We start from the raw sequence: 16124 nt of genomic DNA on the forward strand, positions 1-16124 counted from the left end.
AATATTGTAAGTTTAGCAGATTCTCAGCTATTTTTTTTATTGCACAATTATGTGATTAGGGTGAGTTTATTAGAGGTTTTCTTTTTGTTTTGGTATTGAGAGTTGATGGAAAAGGGCGCAAAATGGTAAAAATATCTCTGAGATACATTTTGATGATTTGGTTCACGTGATAAATTCTAGGTTTTAATACCAATTATTATTACTTCTTTTCTCTCTAAAAATGTTTGTCCAACAACTGCTTAGAGCTGCACGGCTGAGTAGGGAATCTCCTTGGCGGACTTCCCATTGGCTATCAACCAAATGCTGCCACTTGTGGCATCCTTGATGATGGGAATCACGCACCGCGCCACGTGCTCGAGCCTTTGCAGGTGAGAAAACACGCAATTGTGTTGAGTCTTCTTGGGGACAAAGAGGGATTTGTACTCACTTCTGGGGCATGAGTCCCTTTACGTCCAGCTGCCAGGCTTTCTCGTGGCTGGGCGACTTGAAGCGCTTGCTGTTGGACGCCATGGCGTTCTCCAGGAGAGCCGGACACACGGCGACCACGCGCACGCCCGTGAGATTGAAGTGGTAAGAATCCTTTGGGCGGGGAGGAAGTGGGTGATTATTGTGCAGCTTTGGCGGGGAATTTGCTTACCCCACAGGACCTGGACAGCGCCAGGATGGCGTGCTTGGTGGCTGAGTATATGGGCGTGGAGATGTGCGGCCGCACACTCGTGGCGGAGCCGATGTTGATAACAATGCCGCCGCTGCCGCCGTTGTTGCGCCCCATGAATCTCTGCGCCAGCAGCGTGCCGCGAATAGTGCCATTGAGATTCACGTCCACCTCGAGCTCCCAGAACTTGTCATTCCAGATCTCGGCGTTGTTCATCACGATGTCGATGGCGTCGAACTCCGTCATGGTGGTCTGGAAGGCCTCCTCGTACTGCGAGTAGTCCGTGACGTCGCAGTGGCAGAAGAGCACCCGCTCGCGGCCGAAAGTCTGGCCCAGCTCATCGGCGGCCAGCTCGCCAGCGTCCGAGTCCAGATCGCAGATGGACACCTTGCCGCCGTGGCGCAGGATCTCCTCGCAGAACGACCTGCCGAGGCCCGTCGCGGCGCCAGTAACCAGAGCCACCTTGTCCTTCAGGTCCATTCCTCCGCGGGTGTCTTTGGCCTTTGTGTGAAAATTTTCATTGATTATCCTCCGTCCGCAAATCACGCATTTCACACATCCTACTTGCCCGGCTGTACAGCTGATGAGGTCCGATCTCTGCGGTGCTCTTCGGGGGTGTACAATGTCTTGGGGGCGCAGCCTCTAGATGGTGAACATTTGTGTGAGTGAGAGAGAGCGCGGGGGGAAAACAACAGCAGTTCCACACACCCTTTTGGGGAGCATTAATGGCGCAAAGACATGCGCGAAGAGGTCCATCACCTCGCATCCTTGGCCCGCGATTCATGGGACATTGGCATGGCAAGTTCAGGGACGATTGTCTAGTTTGGCTGGCTGAGCTATTGAAATTCAACTGATTCTTTCATTATGTAATTTCGCTCCTACATAGTTATCTGTGGTGGTGAAATATCATCAATGCTGCAATGATTAGCGATAAATCTTCATCTTTGCCCAATGAGCCAATCTTTTTTTTATTCTTTTATAAACAATTCTTAGACTGTGATTATTTTGTGTGTATTTCGCGTAAAATTTAAGCCCTAAAGCGAGAAATGATTGTGTCGATGATTAATCGTCGACAATTGTGAAAAGCGCGCGCATTGATAAATTAACGAATTAAACTATCAACACATAATGCGGTATGATTTCATAGATGTTGTGTTTTATTGCATTTGCTGTAGGACAAATGCAATGACAAGATTTTTCTCTTTTTCCCCTTTTTCGGAGTGATTTCTGCAGATTTTTCTGAGTGTAGGTTTGAGTCTTTGAATTCACCTTCTTAGCAAAAACAAACACCAGAAGTTCTGCTGCATTTTATAGGTGAAATCAATCAATCAATCAATTGATAATAATAATAATAATGAAGCCAAAGCGCTTCATGTGAACAAACATAAACTTAACCAATATTCACTAATTGTTCCATCACGCTCGTCAGTGTTTTTTCGTCAAATTAGCAAAATTTGCTATCCTGCAACTGAGCGCCAAATAGGGATGAAAAGGTGGCATAAAAGTTTGAGACAATGATCGCAGAATCACGAATGCGTGTCGTAATTTGTTGCACCCACACACGTTCACGGCACTTTTGAGCATTGTTATTCAATTCACTCAATCGTCACCAATTCTTGTTGTTGCCTCTTTTTTCATTGTTGAACTCTCTTCCTCTCTCGTGTTGTTTTTCATGTGTTTTTCTCGCTGTGTCTCTTTTGCGCCCTTTTTGTTTAAGGCTCTCACACACGATTTTTGATGGAATCTCCGGATCGCGTTCCTGGTCGATGAGCACCGATTCTTTGCTGTGGTCGCTCTGCTGGTCCTTGCCATAAGCAAAACAGACGCCTAAACGCGCTTTCGTGGCCACGAAGCCAGAGTTGCAGAGGTTCTAGATTTTGCCTATCGTGGCACAGAAGACGTCTTGCTGGCAAAAGTCACATTTGCGGTATTGAATATTATTGAAAGCGCTCTCCAGTTTAATTTCCAATTACATCTACATTTTCGTACAACGCTCTCAACTCTGTTCCGGCGATCTTGAGCTCTGCTGCTCGCGCTCAAGCCACTCCACAGTCAGTTGCTCTTGAGTCATCGCGGCGTTCAGTGCGTGTCGGCTCTGTGCCAGTGTTAATAATAACAAGTTGTGAAGGCAGTTCTTTGACGATCAACACCGCAAATCACTTGTCCAGAGAAATGTACGTAGAATTTTTGGTGGTTTTCTTCCACGCAATGCTTGAGAAGTGGAACAATTAACTGACAAAAGATGAAACTCTCAATTCAATTCAACATGACAAAATTCCCTTTGCGAATATCACCCCAGAGTGGGCTATAAATACAGAACCGCACGAAGAGTGAGTGTAATAGAATTGAGCATAAAACGCCGCGGGGCTCGCGGAGGAGCGTGAAGAGTTCTGAGTAGAATTTCATTGTGATTTACCCGAGCCCGAGAGATGCAAATTCAGCCTGAAATGGGCGTTTTTACGGGGGCATCTAATTGTATTGCAATTAAAATATCGGATTGGCGCGCATCTGAGCGATTATCGTGACGAGAAGCCATTGTGGAGGCCCTCAAAATGTGTGTTTACAGAGGAAAAAAAACCTTCCCATTCAACTATTTCAATGGATCTGTTTTTCTCTGCCTATGAAAATGAACTCCACAGCTAAGCGACAGTGAATGAAGGGCACTTTTAGAGTGCAGCAGAAAGATCCTCTTGAAATAGAAGCCCAGGATGAATTGATGGTATTTGAGTGAGATTTATGGACTCGAAGCACATTTGAGTGTGTCGTTAACATAAATGTTTTTAATCAATGAAGCGCAATGTGGAAATAGGAACAGGCCTAAAAAACAGAGAGAGAGAGAGAGAGAGGCAATAGAATCAGGGGTTAGAAATATGAGGAATTACGAGGAATGCAGAGTCCCTTAGGGTGTGTCAATGGTTAAATGATTTATTGGGGATTTACAAATGAAAACATTCTAAAGAATTGCTAATATTTGGCATTTTTGGAAACTCTCTAAAGTCACTTTAATTGCACCTTGTTTTTGATGTTCAGAAAGATTCATGAAGACACTTGTTAATTCGCTGCTCAATGCAAGAAATTGTTTAGTGAAAAAATTTCATCTCAATTTTACATTTGGAGGAGAGAAAAAACTACATGAAAACCAAATTTGCCAAGAAATTTATTCATTCTCACCAAATAACTTTTCACGGTGTAAATCTATATAAAACAATTCATACACGTTCCAATTGATGCACTGTGATTACCAAAAAATATATTTCTAATAATTATACTGCATTTCTGACTCCCAAATGTGGTGAAAATCATCATAGAAAACAAACACGGTAGTTAAATCAATTGAATAATTAGCGAGTTGTTTAAGATAAAAAGGCGCGTTTTTGCTTTTAACATTCCAACAACACCAAACTTTCTGGGTGTAAATAAATTTTTGAGGGGGAAAAAGAGATATAATGGAATGCCTCAAGTGTGGCTCATTCTTTGGCTCCACTGACATAAAAATCGTCGAGCTTGAGAGGCTCGTGAAAATGCGGGCCAAAGTGAAAAGTTTGTGTGGCAAATTAGTGCCTCTCATTATCCATATTGCAAAAATGCCTCAGTAGTTGGTCTCTTATGGGTTGAGTGATCGGAGTTTATTTTTGGGTCGCGCAATTGCAATTTGCGCTTGGTTTTTCATCAGGCAAAAGGGGAGTCTCAGCCATTGGCTTTTGTGGTGAGACGTCTCGGCTTGTGTTTGTTCTTGGGGTGAATTAATTGAATTCATGAATAAATAAATAAATAGAGAGTGATCTTTACCCTCATGCGCTTCGTTTCCCCTTCATTCTCAGCACTGCACAATGGCACGCATTCACTCTGAGTCTTACAATGTGAATCCCATTTGATGAATTTGTATGACTCTCTCTGTGTAAATACACCTCCTTTTCTTCCCCATATGACACAAATCATCTGAACAGCCATTCGATTATAATGATTACATTTCTACAGAGTTGATCATCATCTTGAGATTCCGCTGCTGAGACGCGCGTCTGCGGCAAGACAGAGGAAGCAACACATCAAATACGTGATGGTGCTGTGCGACAATGATTTGGGTGAGTGTTGTAAGATTTCCTAATCCGATGATCACCTTTTGTCCCGCATTCTGTCGATCATTGTGTGTACAGATGCGTGAGATTGGCTGTGAAGCACTGCGTGCGGTAGAATTGTGAGTCGAACACACTGTCTGGATGGCATAAGAATACACAAATACTTTACATTTGGCATGACAAAAGAAACTAATCCTAGAATATTTGGGCTTGAGGTTTGGGCCACTTATCTGACTAATCAATTAGCAATTTTTGAGCAACACAGAAAGTGGTGAAATTATAGAGAAACTATGCATATTTTTTCAAACAATAGCAGCAACTACAAGATGGGCGGGGCTTAACAGTAGGTGTGGCCTCTGAAGTCTTTTCACTCAATTCTGTCAAATCCAAACTGAGAGCAAAAGCATTTCCACAAAATCATATTTTCCAAAGTCAATCATGAGGGTCAAGAGCGCATAGTTCATGCTGTCAACATGAGTGTTATTTTCCCCAGAATAGATTTCTCATTGCATATGCTCAGCATTCTCGCCGACATTCTTCATAAATTTCCATAAAAAGAATATATGCTCTGACTTTCAACTTCGCCACAGAACGACGAAGCCAATGCCTTTTCTGACTCTACAAAGATCTCTTTCGCTGGAATACACATAAAATTACTCTAAATAACTCGCAGTCGACGCACTGCGAATGCCTATTAAGTTGGCGAAAGACATCAATGATGACACATGAAATGCCTAATGTTTGACTATTGTGGCGGAAAGGTGAGCTATTATTAGCGATAATGTGCAATTTTTCAAGCAGCCAAATTCTGTCTATTCAAGTCCGTAACAATTGGACTCATCAATGAGCGTCCAAATTTCCGCCAAGGCTGGACGGAATTGTGAACAAATTGGATGAGAAATATGTGCCCTCCGGGAAGGCCAAGAGTCAGGCGCGTTGCGATGGTAAACAAATAAGACTATTCTCTGCCCAGATTCGGATCGCCTGCAACACTTTCAATGGTGATGTGATTGATGGGCCGCGAGGCGGCAGCGCACTTTAGAGACAATTAAGGTATGGAGAAAAACAGAGGGGAATCCAATCTTTGCACACGTGGAAGGCAGGAGTGATGTCATCGAGTTCTGGGCCTCAGGCAATTGTGCATTGTCTCTCGCGGAGATGCAGCGCGCATAGGAGCTTGCATAACTCCACTCGGCGCGGTATCACAATTTGATTTGTCTGCACGGCGGAGCCATTGTTGGGCGAAAGAGATCGATGGAGGAACATGGCGGGAATGTTAAATGCAAATTAATCCCCGATGTTACACCTGATGAAGAGATCTCTTGCCGTGAGTGCCATTTGGAGTAGAACAGATCGCATATTCGCGAGAAACACCGATCATCGTCATGTAACTGGTGAAATTTCCAATGTAGATCAAATGAATTCGCTATTATCTCGTCTCTCTCTGTGTTTTTTTTTTTCGTGCGCCGCTGTTGCAATTTTAAGGGCAGACACGCGGTGTGGAAAGTGAGATGTGCTCGCCCTATGAATTTATATTTCCGCCACACTGGCAGCTGCTCGATTTCCGTGCATTGTTCGATTGGAAGTTGAGGGGTTGTTGGCATAGATACATAGGTTGACTCATTTATGACTATTGAACCATATGGGTCGCTCTGCCCTCTCTTCGAGATTCTTTTCGTCACTGGAAACCCTCAAGAGTACACAAAACCACGATATCCATGCGATAAAATTGAGTAAATATCACCAGCATGAGCGCATAGAGTCTTAATCTACAGTCGAGAGAGTAAACTTAGGCACAATTAGTGTAAAACTCCGTTGACTGTACCTTTGAATTAAAATCAATGCAGATTAGTATTGAAGATCATTATAATATCTGAAATATTTCAACAAAACAACAAATTGGACACGTTTGACGTTAGATGAATGTGTCATCGGAGAATTGTAGGATATTCCATAGAAAGCTCTTATGACAATCTTAGGAATTCTCAGAGATTTTAAAAATAAATTATTTCATAGAATAAACATAAATTAACGAATGTCCCAAATTAGCCAAAGATAAACACCCTTGGATAAATATTATACAGAGATAAAAGGCCTAATTATTGACATGTCCCCATTCTTCCGATGCTCACTGTATCGCTCTTCATTAATCACATAAACTGGGCAAAGAAATGGGTAGAAAAAAGTGGAAATTAGAGGAGCGTTAATCAAACAGTTTCAAGCATGCGGGGAAATAAAGTGTCAACACAGCTTTCAGTTGACTTTACTTGTAACTCATAATGTTTCTTTACCCAATTTGATTAACTATCGCGCATCAAGGTGGAAAAATTGATAAAAGCCATGAATTTCCGCGTGAGGAGTAACGGAATGAAGAGCAAAAGTGCCTCCACACTTTGTCATTCCGCAGCCATTTATGCAAATACATCCACTTAATTTATTTATATTTATTCCAATTGGTGTGCTGTTTTTTTTCCTATACAGTCTGCCACAAGAAGCAACAACGCAATTCAGCCATTGGGCAAAAAGTGTCATTAAACCAGGAAAAAATAGCAAAGCCAAGAAGCAATGAGAGAATCTTTTTGTTCTCATTGTCTTGCGTGCTGATGAGGAGGAAAAGAGTTCTATAACAATGTTCTGGAGCTAAGAGAGGAAATAATCTAAAATTCGCCATCATTACTCTGAAGAAAAGAGGGAGTTGGAAAAAATGTGCGAGTATTTTCGGATAGGCAAAGCGAATTGCGAATGGATTTTTGCTGGAAATGTCAGCAGCACTGTTTTGTGCGCTCCTCGAGTGACTCACCCATGTTTTATGTTTATTGTTAGACGCGTGAGAGACCAAAAAGAGCAAAACGAGATAGGATAAATGACCACAACACTGTATCTCACATCTAACATTAATCTCTTGAAGAATTATTAACATGATAAGTGAAAATGCCCGATCCTTCGATTCTCGTGACGATCTTGCTCAACGCGTTGCGCGCTATTATGGAAAAATGGGCCTAATTGACATATTAACATGGATTTTCTTGGTGTAATATTTCTCTCGTGCTGGTCCAATTGATGCAGAGGGACATAAAAGCATTCACTTTCATAGACGTGTTCCGTTTTTACTCAGAGACGAAGAAGCTGAGAACCGCTATTGACCAGCAATTAAGAACTTCCTTTCGTGCAGCAAATGACAAACAGTTGTGAAACTGTCGACATTTCGCCTAATTCTCAAATTTGATGCTCATTTCGGTGTATCTTCCTTATTACAAAATGCTATAGCCATAAGGAAGTTATAAAATACATTTCAAATGGCTTATATATAAAGTCAGGCATTCTGAATTCTTATCAATTAGTTGTCATTTGCTAAGCAAAGCCAAAAGTGTCTTAAAATGTGGAAAGTCTTGTTTCTCATCAGCATATTTGCTATTCTTGTGATTTCTCGACCTCATGACGAAGATCAACAGTCAAAATCGGTAGTATTTTCGGTTAAAGAACTCCTCAGTTCAATAGCTAAGAGCACGTAATTGTCGTTTTAGTACAAATTCAACTACGATGTGAAGGATATGAAGAAAAGGTTGTTCTTCAACAGGACCGAAGAAGCGAATGCTGATGGGGAGGTTGAGGGATCCTTTAGTGTTTTGTTGCCCAATCATAAACTTATGATCGTTACGTACTTCGTAACGTCAAAATCGGGTTACGTCCCTTCGATAACCTACAAAGATATTCCGGAATCATTGTGAATTGAACATCGTCGGAATTGAATTTGTAATAAATGTTTAAAGCGATCCCACAAGTCATTTTATATCGTTGTTTTTATTGGCTATTTCGCGACCGCGGCCGTGATCTTAAGTGATCAGATGCGATCAGTTTGACACCCTCTGATGTGCGATCAGAGCGAGCGAGTTGATTGACTGACCCGGAGGACGAGAATCGCCTGCATGGGAGTTGAGTTAATGCGATGATCATGCGAGTTGACTTTGAGATTGTGTCTCTTGATCGCGGCATGTCTTCTTCTCCCATTTCATGCTGTCTGTTTGCTGACTGCACACACTAAAAGAGGGGGTGGGACGACTGATGGGAATCATAATTCCAATTGTCTCGCGAGAAGTGTCACCGCACACAACATTCTCGCGTGGTTCTTCTCAAGACCGTGAGTGACAGGAACAAGGTATGATGGGGGGAAAATGGCCCGTGGAAGGCGATATTACAATAACTCCTCAATATGGGTGTGCGTGGTTCACAGGACGCGCTGTGGGAATGCATTCCATGCATTTTACATTCTTCACCATTTATGTTGTTCAAATTATCAGCGTTGGAGGTGAGAGTCGGCTGAAATAAGGTCGGCGGATATGGAAATACAGATTAATTCATATGAACTTTAAATAATCACTTCTAGTTTGAGGGTTTCATGTAATATTTCATGATATTTAAGAGCTTTATTTCACATTCTATGCTAATTAAGCACACTGAATTTTTCTCTCTTTGTGAAAAGGATTCAAAGAAATTATTTTACCATTTATTTCATATCCAAACTGACCTTCAGTTGCTATATAGATACAATTTATTCACTTTGTCTTCTCCTAAACATTTTAATTATCTCAACTTTTTCCACTTTCCTTCTTCATCTTTTATCATAAAGCAATATTTCACTTTCATCGCCTTCTTGTATTCACTGTTTATGCCCCTCGCCGGTATCACAGGTGTTTTCCTCATTCGAAATTCTCTCATCATTTCAATTTTTTCCCTCCACTTCCCATTATGCCATCCAGAAGTGCCGCGCATCGTGATGGTGTTTTTTACATTAATTGCGATGCGCGATGTAAAATGCAAATATGGTGAGGCTTTTGTGGGCTTCAATTAATGCAGCAGCAGCTGAGAAAGTCACTCGATCTCTCTCTTGCAGACACCTCGAGCATCTCGCAGAAGTGGCAGAAATTGCGCAGAAGGTGCGCCAGCTTCAAGGCCACAGCCTCCGGACCGTCGTCCCTGGACTCGGACACCAACTACATCCTGCCAGATGCTCCGGCCTCGTACACACTCCTGGGGCCGCGTGACGACCAGCTGACGACCTGGAAGTACGGCGAGAGCCACTTGTGGCGCCGCAGCGACTCGGCGGACAAGTACAGGAGCCACGAGTACCGGGATATTGGCGCCAAGCTGAGTGCCAAGCCGCCCATCGGGCGGGAATTGTGGCGAGATCACGACTGGGAGCACGCGGTGAGGCGCTATGAAGACCTGCCCGAGCCGCCGAGGATGATGGGTCGCCGGGAGAGACTGCAATACTACAGCGCCAACGAGGAGAGGAGCTCGACAACCCCACAGCAGCCCAGGAAGAAGCTCAGCTTCAGCACGGACAGCGACAGTGGGATTCAGAAGGAGAAGGACTCCAAGTTCCCACTGCTGAAGACCTTCAAGTCCGCCTCCATGAGACTGCCCGGACAGAAGTCCTCCATTCAGGAGGTTCAGCAGCTGCTGAGAAACAAATTCAACAGACTCCACGCTGGCTTGAGAAAGAGGAGAGCACTGTCGGTGCAGGAAGTCTTCGAGACGCCACAACCATCGCAATTCTACGTCCCTTCGCCGCCGTACGATCACGAGGACGTTGCAGAGACAGACGGACCCTCTTCCATGCCACACGCCACAATCAACAGTCGCTCTCGGGCGACTAAATTGCCTTCCCGGAATGGTGGTGTGCCTCGAGTGGCTACTCCAGGTGCTGTCAAGCCACCTGCTTCGAAATTGCCCCAGTCGGCGCCAAGCAAGAAGCCTCTGTTCGTCATCGGCGGACGCGTGAGCCAAGCTCCCGGACCGCAGAAGAGTCCTCCGCCCGAAGGGGGTCTGAAGGTACGTATCCGGCCGCGGAGTCACTCTCCGCTCAAGACGGGCACAACGCGCAGTCGAGAGTCCGTGGGATTCTTCGAGCGCATCAACAAGCTGATGGGCCAGCAGCAATTGCCGCCGAAACCCGTTCCGGCGACACCCAAGAAGCGCCCCAGTGTCAAGAGCGACGCCGTGCTGACCAGAACACCCACGCCACCCGTGAGGAGAGTCCAGAAGAGCCAGGAAACACCGAAACCACCCGCCCGTGACCGGAAATCCAAACAGGTATGCAAATGACTTTCGCTTTGGACACACTTTCTTGAGGCGCTTTTCTCAGAACAATTCCCGATTAAATCATCTCAGCTCTGTGGTCGCTTTCGGTCCAAAATAGCCCGGAATGTCGATTGATTGGGGGCTCATCATTCCATGACTCACTGCTCGAGGTCACTCGAGTCTCTGGAATTCGTCTGTGGCTGCAATTAGTCGAGTGGTTGCTCGGCATGAAGCAGCAACTTTGCATTTCATCGAAGCATAATGTTTTAATGGGAATAATTAATGCCGAGATAAAAGGAAATTTAATGTGGAGGAGGAAAATGCGGTTATTACAGTTGATTGAGAAGTTTTCCAACGGGTTTTACTATTGATCTGAACATGTGTTGCACACTGTTTGCCAGGGATAATGTAATTATGTGGGCGGGGCTTTAGAATGGGCGGAGTTTTCCAATAAAACAGCTTTTCAGCATTGTTACTGTTGGCTTAATTTGTTTATAAACACTGCCATCAACAAGACAAATCCACTAATCGAGAGTTTGTCAGTTTCTCATAAGATAATCATATGTCATGATTTATGCAAATATGTCTCGAGTGCAGAAGACACGCAATTTGTTATTTTTCTTTTCAACGAATAAAAGTGAAAATTTGATGAATTGGACAAATTTTGTGAAGGTTTCAGAACCTTTTTGGGCCATCTAACATTTTCAAAATCTTAATTGAAAATCTCAATTGTTCAATTTGACGCTTTTGGACAATTCACGAGCCTCTCGCATTCACGTTTTCACTTGTGACAATATCCAATGCTTTGGCTGAGCAAGCTTTGGCCTGTGTGTGATTTTCTTGGGTGATTTACGTAATTAAGTAACATTTTTGATGCCCACACACACAAAAAACGGGCGGAGAACGCCTCTTCGGAATCTTGTTAGAGCCACAATTCAACACTGCGATCGCGGTTGATTAGATGGAATTCTAATTTTTCCACACCGCTTGATAGTTGCATGGAATTGGAAATGCGAAAATTTCAATGGCACACCAGGAGATTTATGGGGTGTCCGCGAGGCGAGTTGATTAGGCCAAGCAGAGAGAGAGAGAGAAAGCGAGAGTAAAGAGAGCGATTCGGCAGAAATTGCTTATGATTAATTGCGCACGATTAAGTGTAAAGACGCCTACGTTTCGCTGTCCGACGAATTGCTGAATTTGATTATTCTTTAGAAGGGAATTTGAGCTTCTTCGCGATCACTGGAAACTTCTGTTCGCCACCCACAAAGAGTTGCCTTGTTGTTTTCGTCTTCGTTTCCATCAAAGTTGCTCTTGATAAGAGTTTAGTGACTAATGACAATAGCTGTGATTTTTTTTCGCTTTTTCTCTATAACACTTCAATGCTGAAAGCCTGGCGGTAATTAGATATTCAGCAGCAAACACTATTTTACTGTTAAGCACAAATCGGTTCTATATGTGTATTTGCTCAATGTCTTGCAACTTGTGCGCGGAAGCTTCTTCAAAATTTATTCACGCAGTGCAAAGCAGCAAAATGCAAATCCCATCCGAAATGACTCTTCAATAAAGGTTTCATTGAACCCAGAATTGACGATGGTGTGTTTCTCTTTCTGGACACAAATCGTGGGTGTTTTTGCCTGCAAGTGTTTCCAATACGTGACAAATCCGTCCTTTTAGCAAATCTCGCGCGCGCGATGAGTAAGCAATTGACACCTCAAGAACTCCGCGCGGCAGAAGAAGTCGTCCATCTGTTGCGTGATTACATTCAATATCACATTCCTTTCACCCAGAGTCTCTCGAAATCGATAAGATTGGATCACAGCAGAGTTTTTGGGTGATTTGAAATTCAAATTCAATTGGATCACCGACTGAGGGCCATAAATCAGCTGTGAGAGGTGTTAAATTTTTGTGGTTGCCTTTCAACACTAATTCCTTTGTTACTTTTGCTTACACTTATAGTCTGTCACTTCTCTGGCTGATCGGGATCTGGCCGGCGAAGTGTCCGAAACCGAGGAGAGTAAGTTCTGCACACTTCCACGAGGTGGAAACGGCTTTACCATTCGTCAGGCGAAGTTCTGCAAAGGCAACGGCGCCAAAGGACTGGGATTCTCCATTGTGGGCGGAAAGGACTCTCCGAAGGGCGCCATTGGCATCTATGTGAAGACTATCTACAGCCATGGCCAGGCGGCTGAGAAAGGCACTCTCAAGGAGGGTAAGAACAGCCAGACAAGCTCCTAAAATCACTACAAAATGTCCCCTTTTCTACCAGGAGACGAGATCCTGTCGGTGAATGGAAAGAGTCTTCAAGGTCTGTCTCATCAGGAGGCCATCGACGTGTTCAAGTCCATCAAGACTGGGGACGTCGTGATGCTCTTGGGACGTCGCCAACCCAAACGTCCGCCGGAGAATGCCACGCGAAAATAATAATAGAGTATCGATCTGAGAAGCTTAGAAAAGCGCCGAAGTGTGCCAAAAAGCACAAAACCTTTCCACGTAATTCCTCTAATTCCCCCAATATTTTATGTTTTCGTGTTATCTGTGATTTTGAGAATATTTTTTTTGTTGTAAATAAGCTTCCATTGAGTGACAATTTCCATAATTGAAAATACATGTATAGTGAATTCACTTGTAACCAAATAACTGGACCAAATGTCTCAAAAGTTTAGCAAAAAAATGTAACACAAGAACCAATACAAATTTACCAATATAATATTTTATTGACAATTGATATTCTTATACAGTGAATAAAGATTTCAAATAAATACTACGTTTTTTTTTTTAATTCTTTTCACACCATTCCGTTGAAGTATCGATAATTCGAAATGAGAAACTATTATACAAAGTCGTAATGTTATGCTAAAATGTTTAGGATGTTTCCCAGATGTCGCTACTGGAGATTGCGCCAGAAATTCATATTCAACGACTTTTATTCTAGTGTGAAATCTGTGGCGAAACTTTGTGGAAAGCAGAGAAGGGAAAAAGGTGTTAGACTGAATTTGCTAATTAAAGCATTATTTTCAATTAATACTTGAAAGGTTTTGCTGGCGCATTTAATAAATATGAATCTTTAAGATTTGAAACATGATTTTTATCCTTGTTCAGATTTTTCATTACTCATAAAACTGCATGAAAAGCACTCAATTAAGTTGTATATATAATTAGTAGATACACAGATAATAAATAATATTTATGATGCGATGCAAAAGAGCTTATTTTTAGCGGTACTGAATGATTTATTCTCACTAAATATTCTCCACGGGATCCCTTTGAGCAAACTATAACTATACAATACAGGTTGTAAAGTGATTACAGGCCCTAATAAATCACATTTACCCCCTCATCTTTTGTAATTGAAAGCCCTGCCAGTCGTAAATCAATTTTCCGTATTATACTTTCGATACCAAAAGGGATACACTCTGTCAATTTTGCACCACATCCAACATATTGTGGCGTAAGAGGATTTCCCATGATGTGTGTACAAACTGTTGATCATTAAAATGCATAGGACGGTCCGAGAGGGAGTCATAAACACATACTTTTATCGGACGTGTTATCAGGCGCTTTGAATTTCATGGTGTAGTGAGTGAAGACATGAAAGGGGATACAGAGGCGCAAAAGCATCCCTTTTCTGGGTAGTTGAATTTTGATATCTTTTAGGCAGGAGTGAAAATCAAATATTTGATATCGGCAACAATTTTGAAGCTTTCCAATGCTCTCAACCCATAAAATATCCCCCTTTATAGAGGGTAAATTTTACTCTTGCGTGTGTTTATCTGGGGATATTCTCATAGGAGCTCTTCAATGAAGTAACCTGAGCATACAATGATGCACTTCATTGATTGTACAGAGATAATAATGTTAGTACTGCTCAAAGATGTGTTATTAATCCATTAGGACAACTCTAGAGAATATTACGTACATCAAATCATTATATCCCTAGTGTTTGTTCAGAAGCACTGACCTGATGAATAGCTTAATTATATGATCTGTAGCTCAAACAAGCAACATTTTATCATCCCTTTGATTATATTATGTACGTTTCACATCTATCAAATTACATTGGCTTATTTATAAACCAAACTTTCATTAAACCTCTGCACGTATAATGAATTGAACATGCTTGCAAATTGCTCAATTTACAGGAAGACCAGCAAACTAAGTATGTTCTGTAAAGCTTGAACACTAATTTAATATTCACAGGGGAAACTTTTCTGAAGTAACACATCAAAGGGAATGTGGCTTGTTATAAAGTTAAAACTTTCCATGAAATCCAAGATGAAATCATATTTACAGGTATTAAAAAGTCCTTTCTATTCACATTTTCGAATTCTCCACCTTCCCTTTGAGTCATTATCGACACAAAATTATATGGCTGTAAAACCTCAATTTTCCCTTCACACATCGATTCGCTTTTTCCACCCAGAAACTTAATAACGCGGAAGGTTTTCTCTAGCCTTGGGATAGGGGAAAAAAAAACGCAAAAGGATATGGAAGAAGTTTGACCAATTGGGTGTCCTAACATTTTATGGCGCCGAAGAAGAGTTTGATATTAAAAGGAATGGAAGCCCAATAAAAGCATTTTCGTCGAATGTTCGCAACCCTGAAACCACTTCCATATTTTATACCAATTCTTCGCCATACATAAAACTCTTGCCAATAAATCCATTACAATGCGGATTTATGCACTCAATCGCATTTCCTGTTCTTCCTTTTGGCACTGTCCGACGTGACATTTCACCATGGAATAAGCGAGATCCCAGGGAAAATCGATATGGCCCTAGAGGAGAAGTTTCGCTTATGCACACGCTATGGAGATTGTCTCATATGCTTGATATTGAACATGTGCAGAATTAACATAAAGTCCAAATAAAAATTTTACGCCACACTCGCATCCTCACGTTTGGGTCCTGACGAGGACACTTTCTTGTCTATGCGGATGTCGAGGAAAGTGAAATAGAGAATTACACCTCCTTCGCCTTTTGCTAAATCTCATTTCACTGCCTTTTTATGGGCGGCGACCGGCAATTTGCATAAATATTGAGTTATTGACTTGTTACCCAATGCGAAAATGAGAAGAAAGTGTGAACGTTGATAGTCCATGAATGCAGAGCTGCTCATGCAAATGTGTACAATAAAAATAAAAATAATGTCGGCTAAGCATCATCATTAGGGATTACTGCCGAGAGTGATTGAAAAAGAAGTCATAGAACATGGAAAAATATATTGATAAACTCAAATGTCACGTGAACAAATAATGACAAATAATAATAATCAGAGAAAAGGGAAAACACAAAAAGGCCGAGCAAAACTTATTA

General features: G+C 42.2%; 2 protein-coding genes across 2 annotated transcripts; one reads left to right on the plus strand and one right to left on the minus strand.

Moving 5' to 3' along the window:
* Positions 1 to 16: 16 nt before the first annotated feature.
* Positions 17 to 1397, minus strand: LOC132256578 (15-hydroxyprostaglandin dehydrogenase [NAD(+)]-like). The gene is made up of 4 exons (XM_059753074.1): positions 1220 to 1397; positions 638 to 1156; positions 428 to 579; positions 17 to 360 (listed from the first exon to the last, which is right to left on the minus strand). The coding sequence occupies exons 2-4, from the start codon at positions 1133 to 1135 to the stop codon at positions 240 to 242; spliced, it is 771 nt and encodes a 256-aa protein (XP_059609057.1). The 5' UTR covers positions 1136 to 1156; positions 1220 to 1397; the 3' UTR covers positions 17 to 239.
* A 1249-nt stretch (positions 1398 to 2646) lies between these two features.
* Positions 2647 to 13547, plus strand: LOC132255821 (disks large homolog 1-like). The gene is made up of 5 exons (XM_059751983.1): positions 2647 to 2829; positions 4634 to 4737; positions 9623 to 10824; positions 12769 to 13021; positions 13079 to 13547. Exons 2-5 carry the CDS (start codon positions 4713 to 4715, stop codon positions 13231 to 13233), a joined length of 1635 nt encoding a protein of 544 aa, XP_059607966.1. The 5' UTR covers positions 2647 to 2829; positions 4634 to 4712; the 3' UTR covers positions 13234 to 13547.
* Positions 13548 to 16124: the final 2577 nt, after the last annotated feature.

The sequence above is a fragment of the Phlebotomus argentipes genome, unplaced genomic scaffold (genome assembly GCF_947086385.1).
Source record: "Phlebotomus argentipes unplaced genomic scaffold, Phlebotomus argentipes genome assembly contig_5, whole genome shotgun sequence".
NCBI lineage: Eukaryota > Metazoa > Arthropoda > Insecta > Diptera > Psychodidae > Phlebotomus > Phlebotomus argentipes.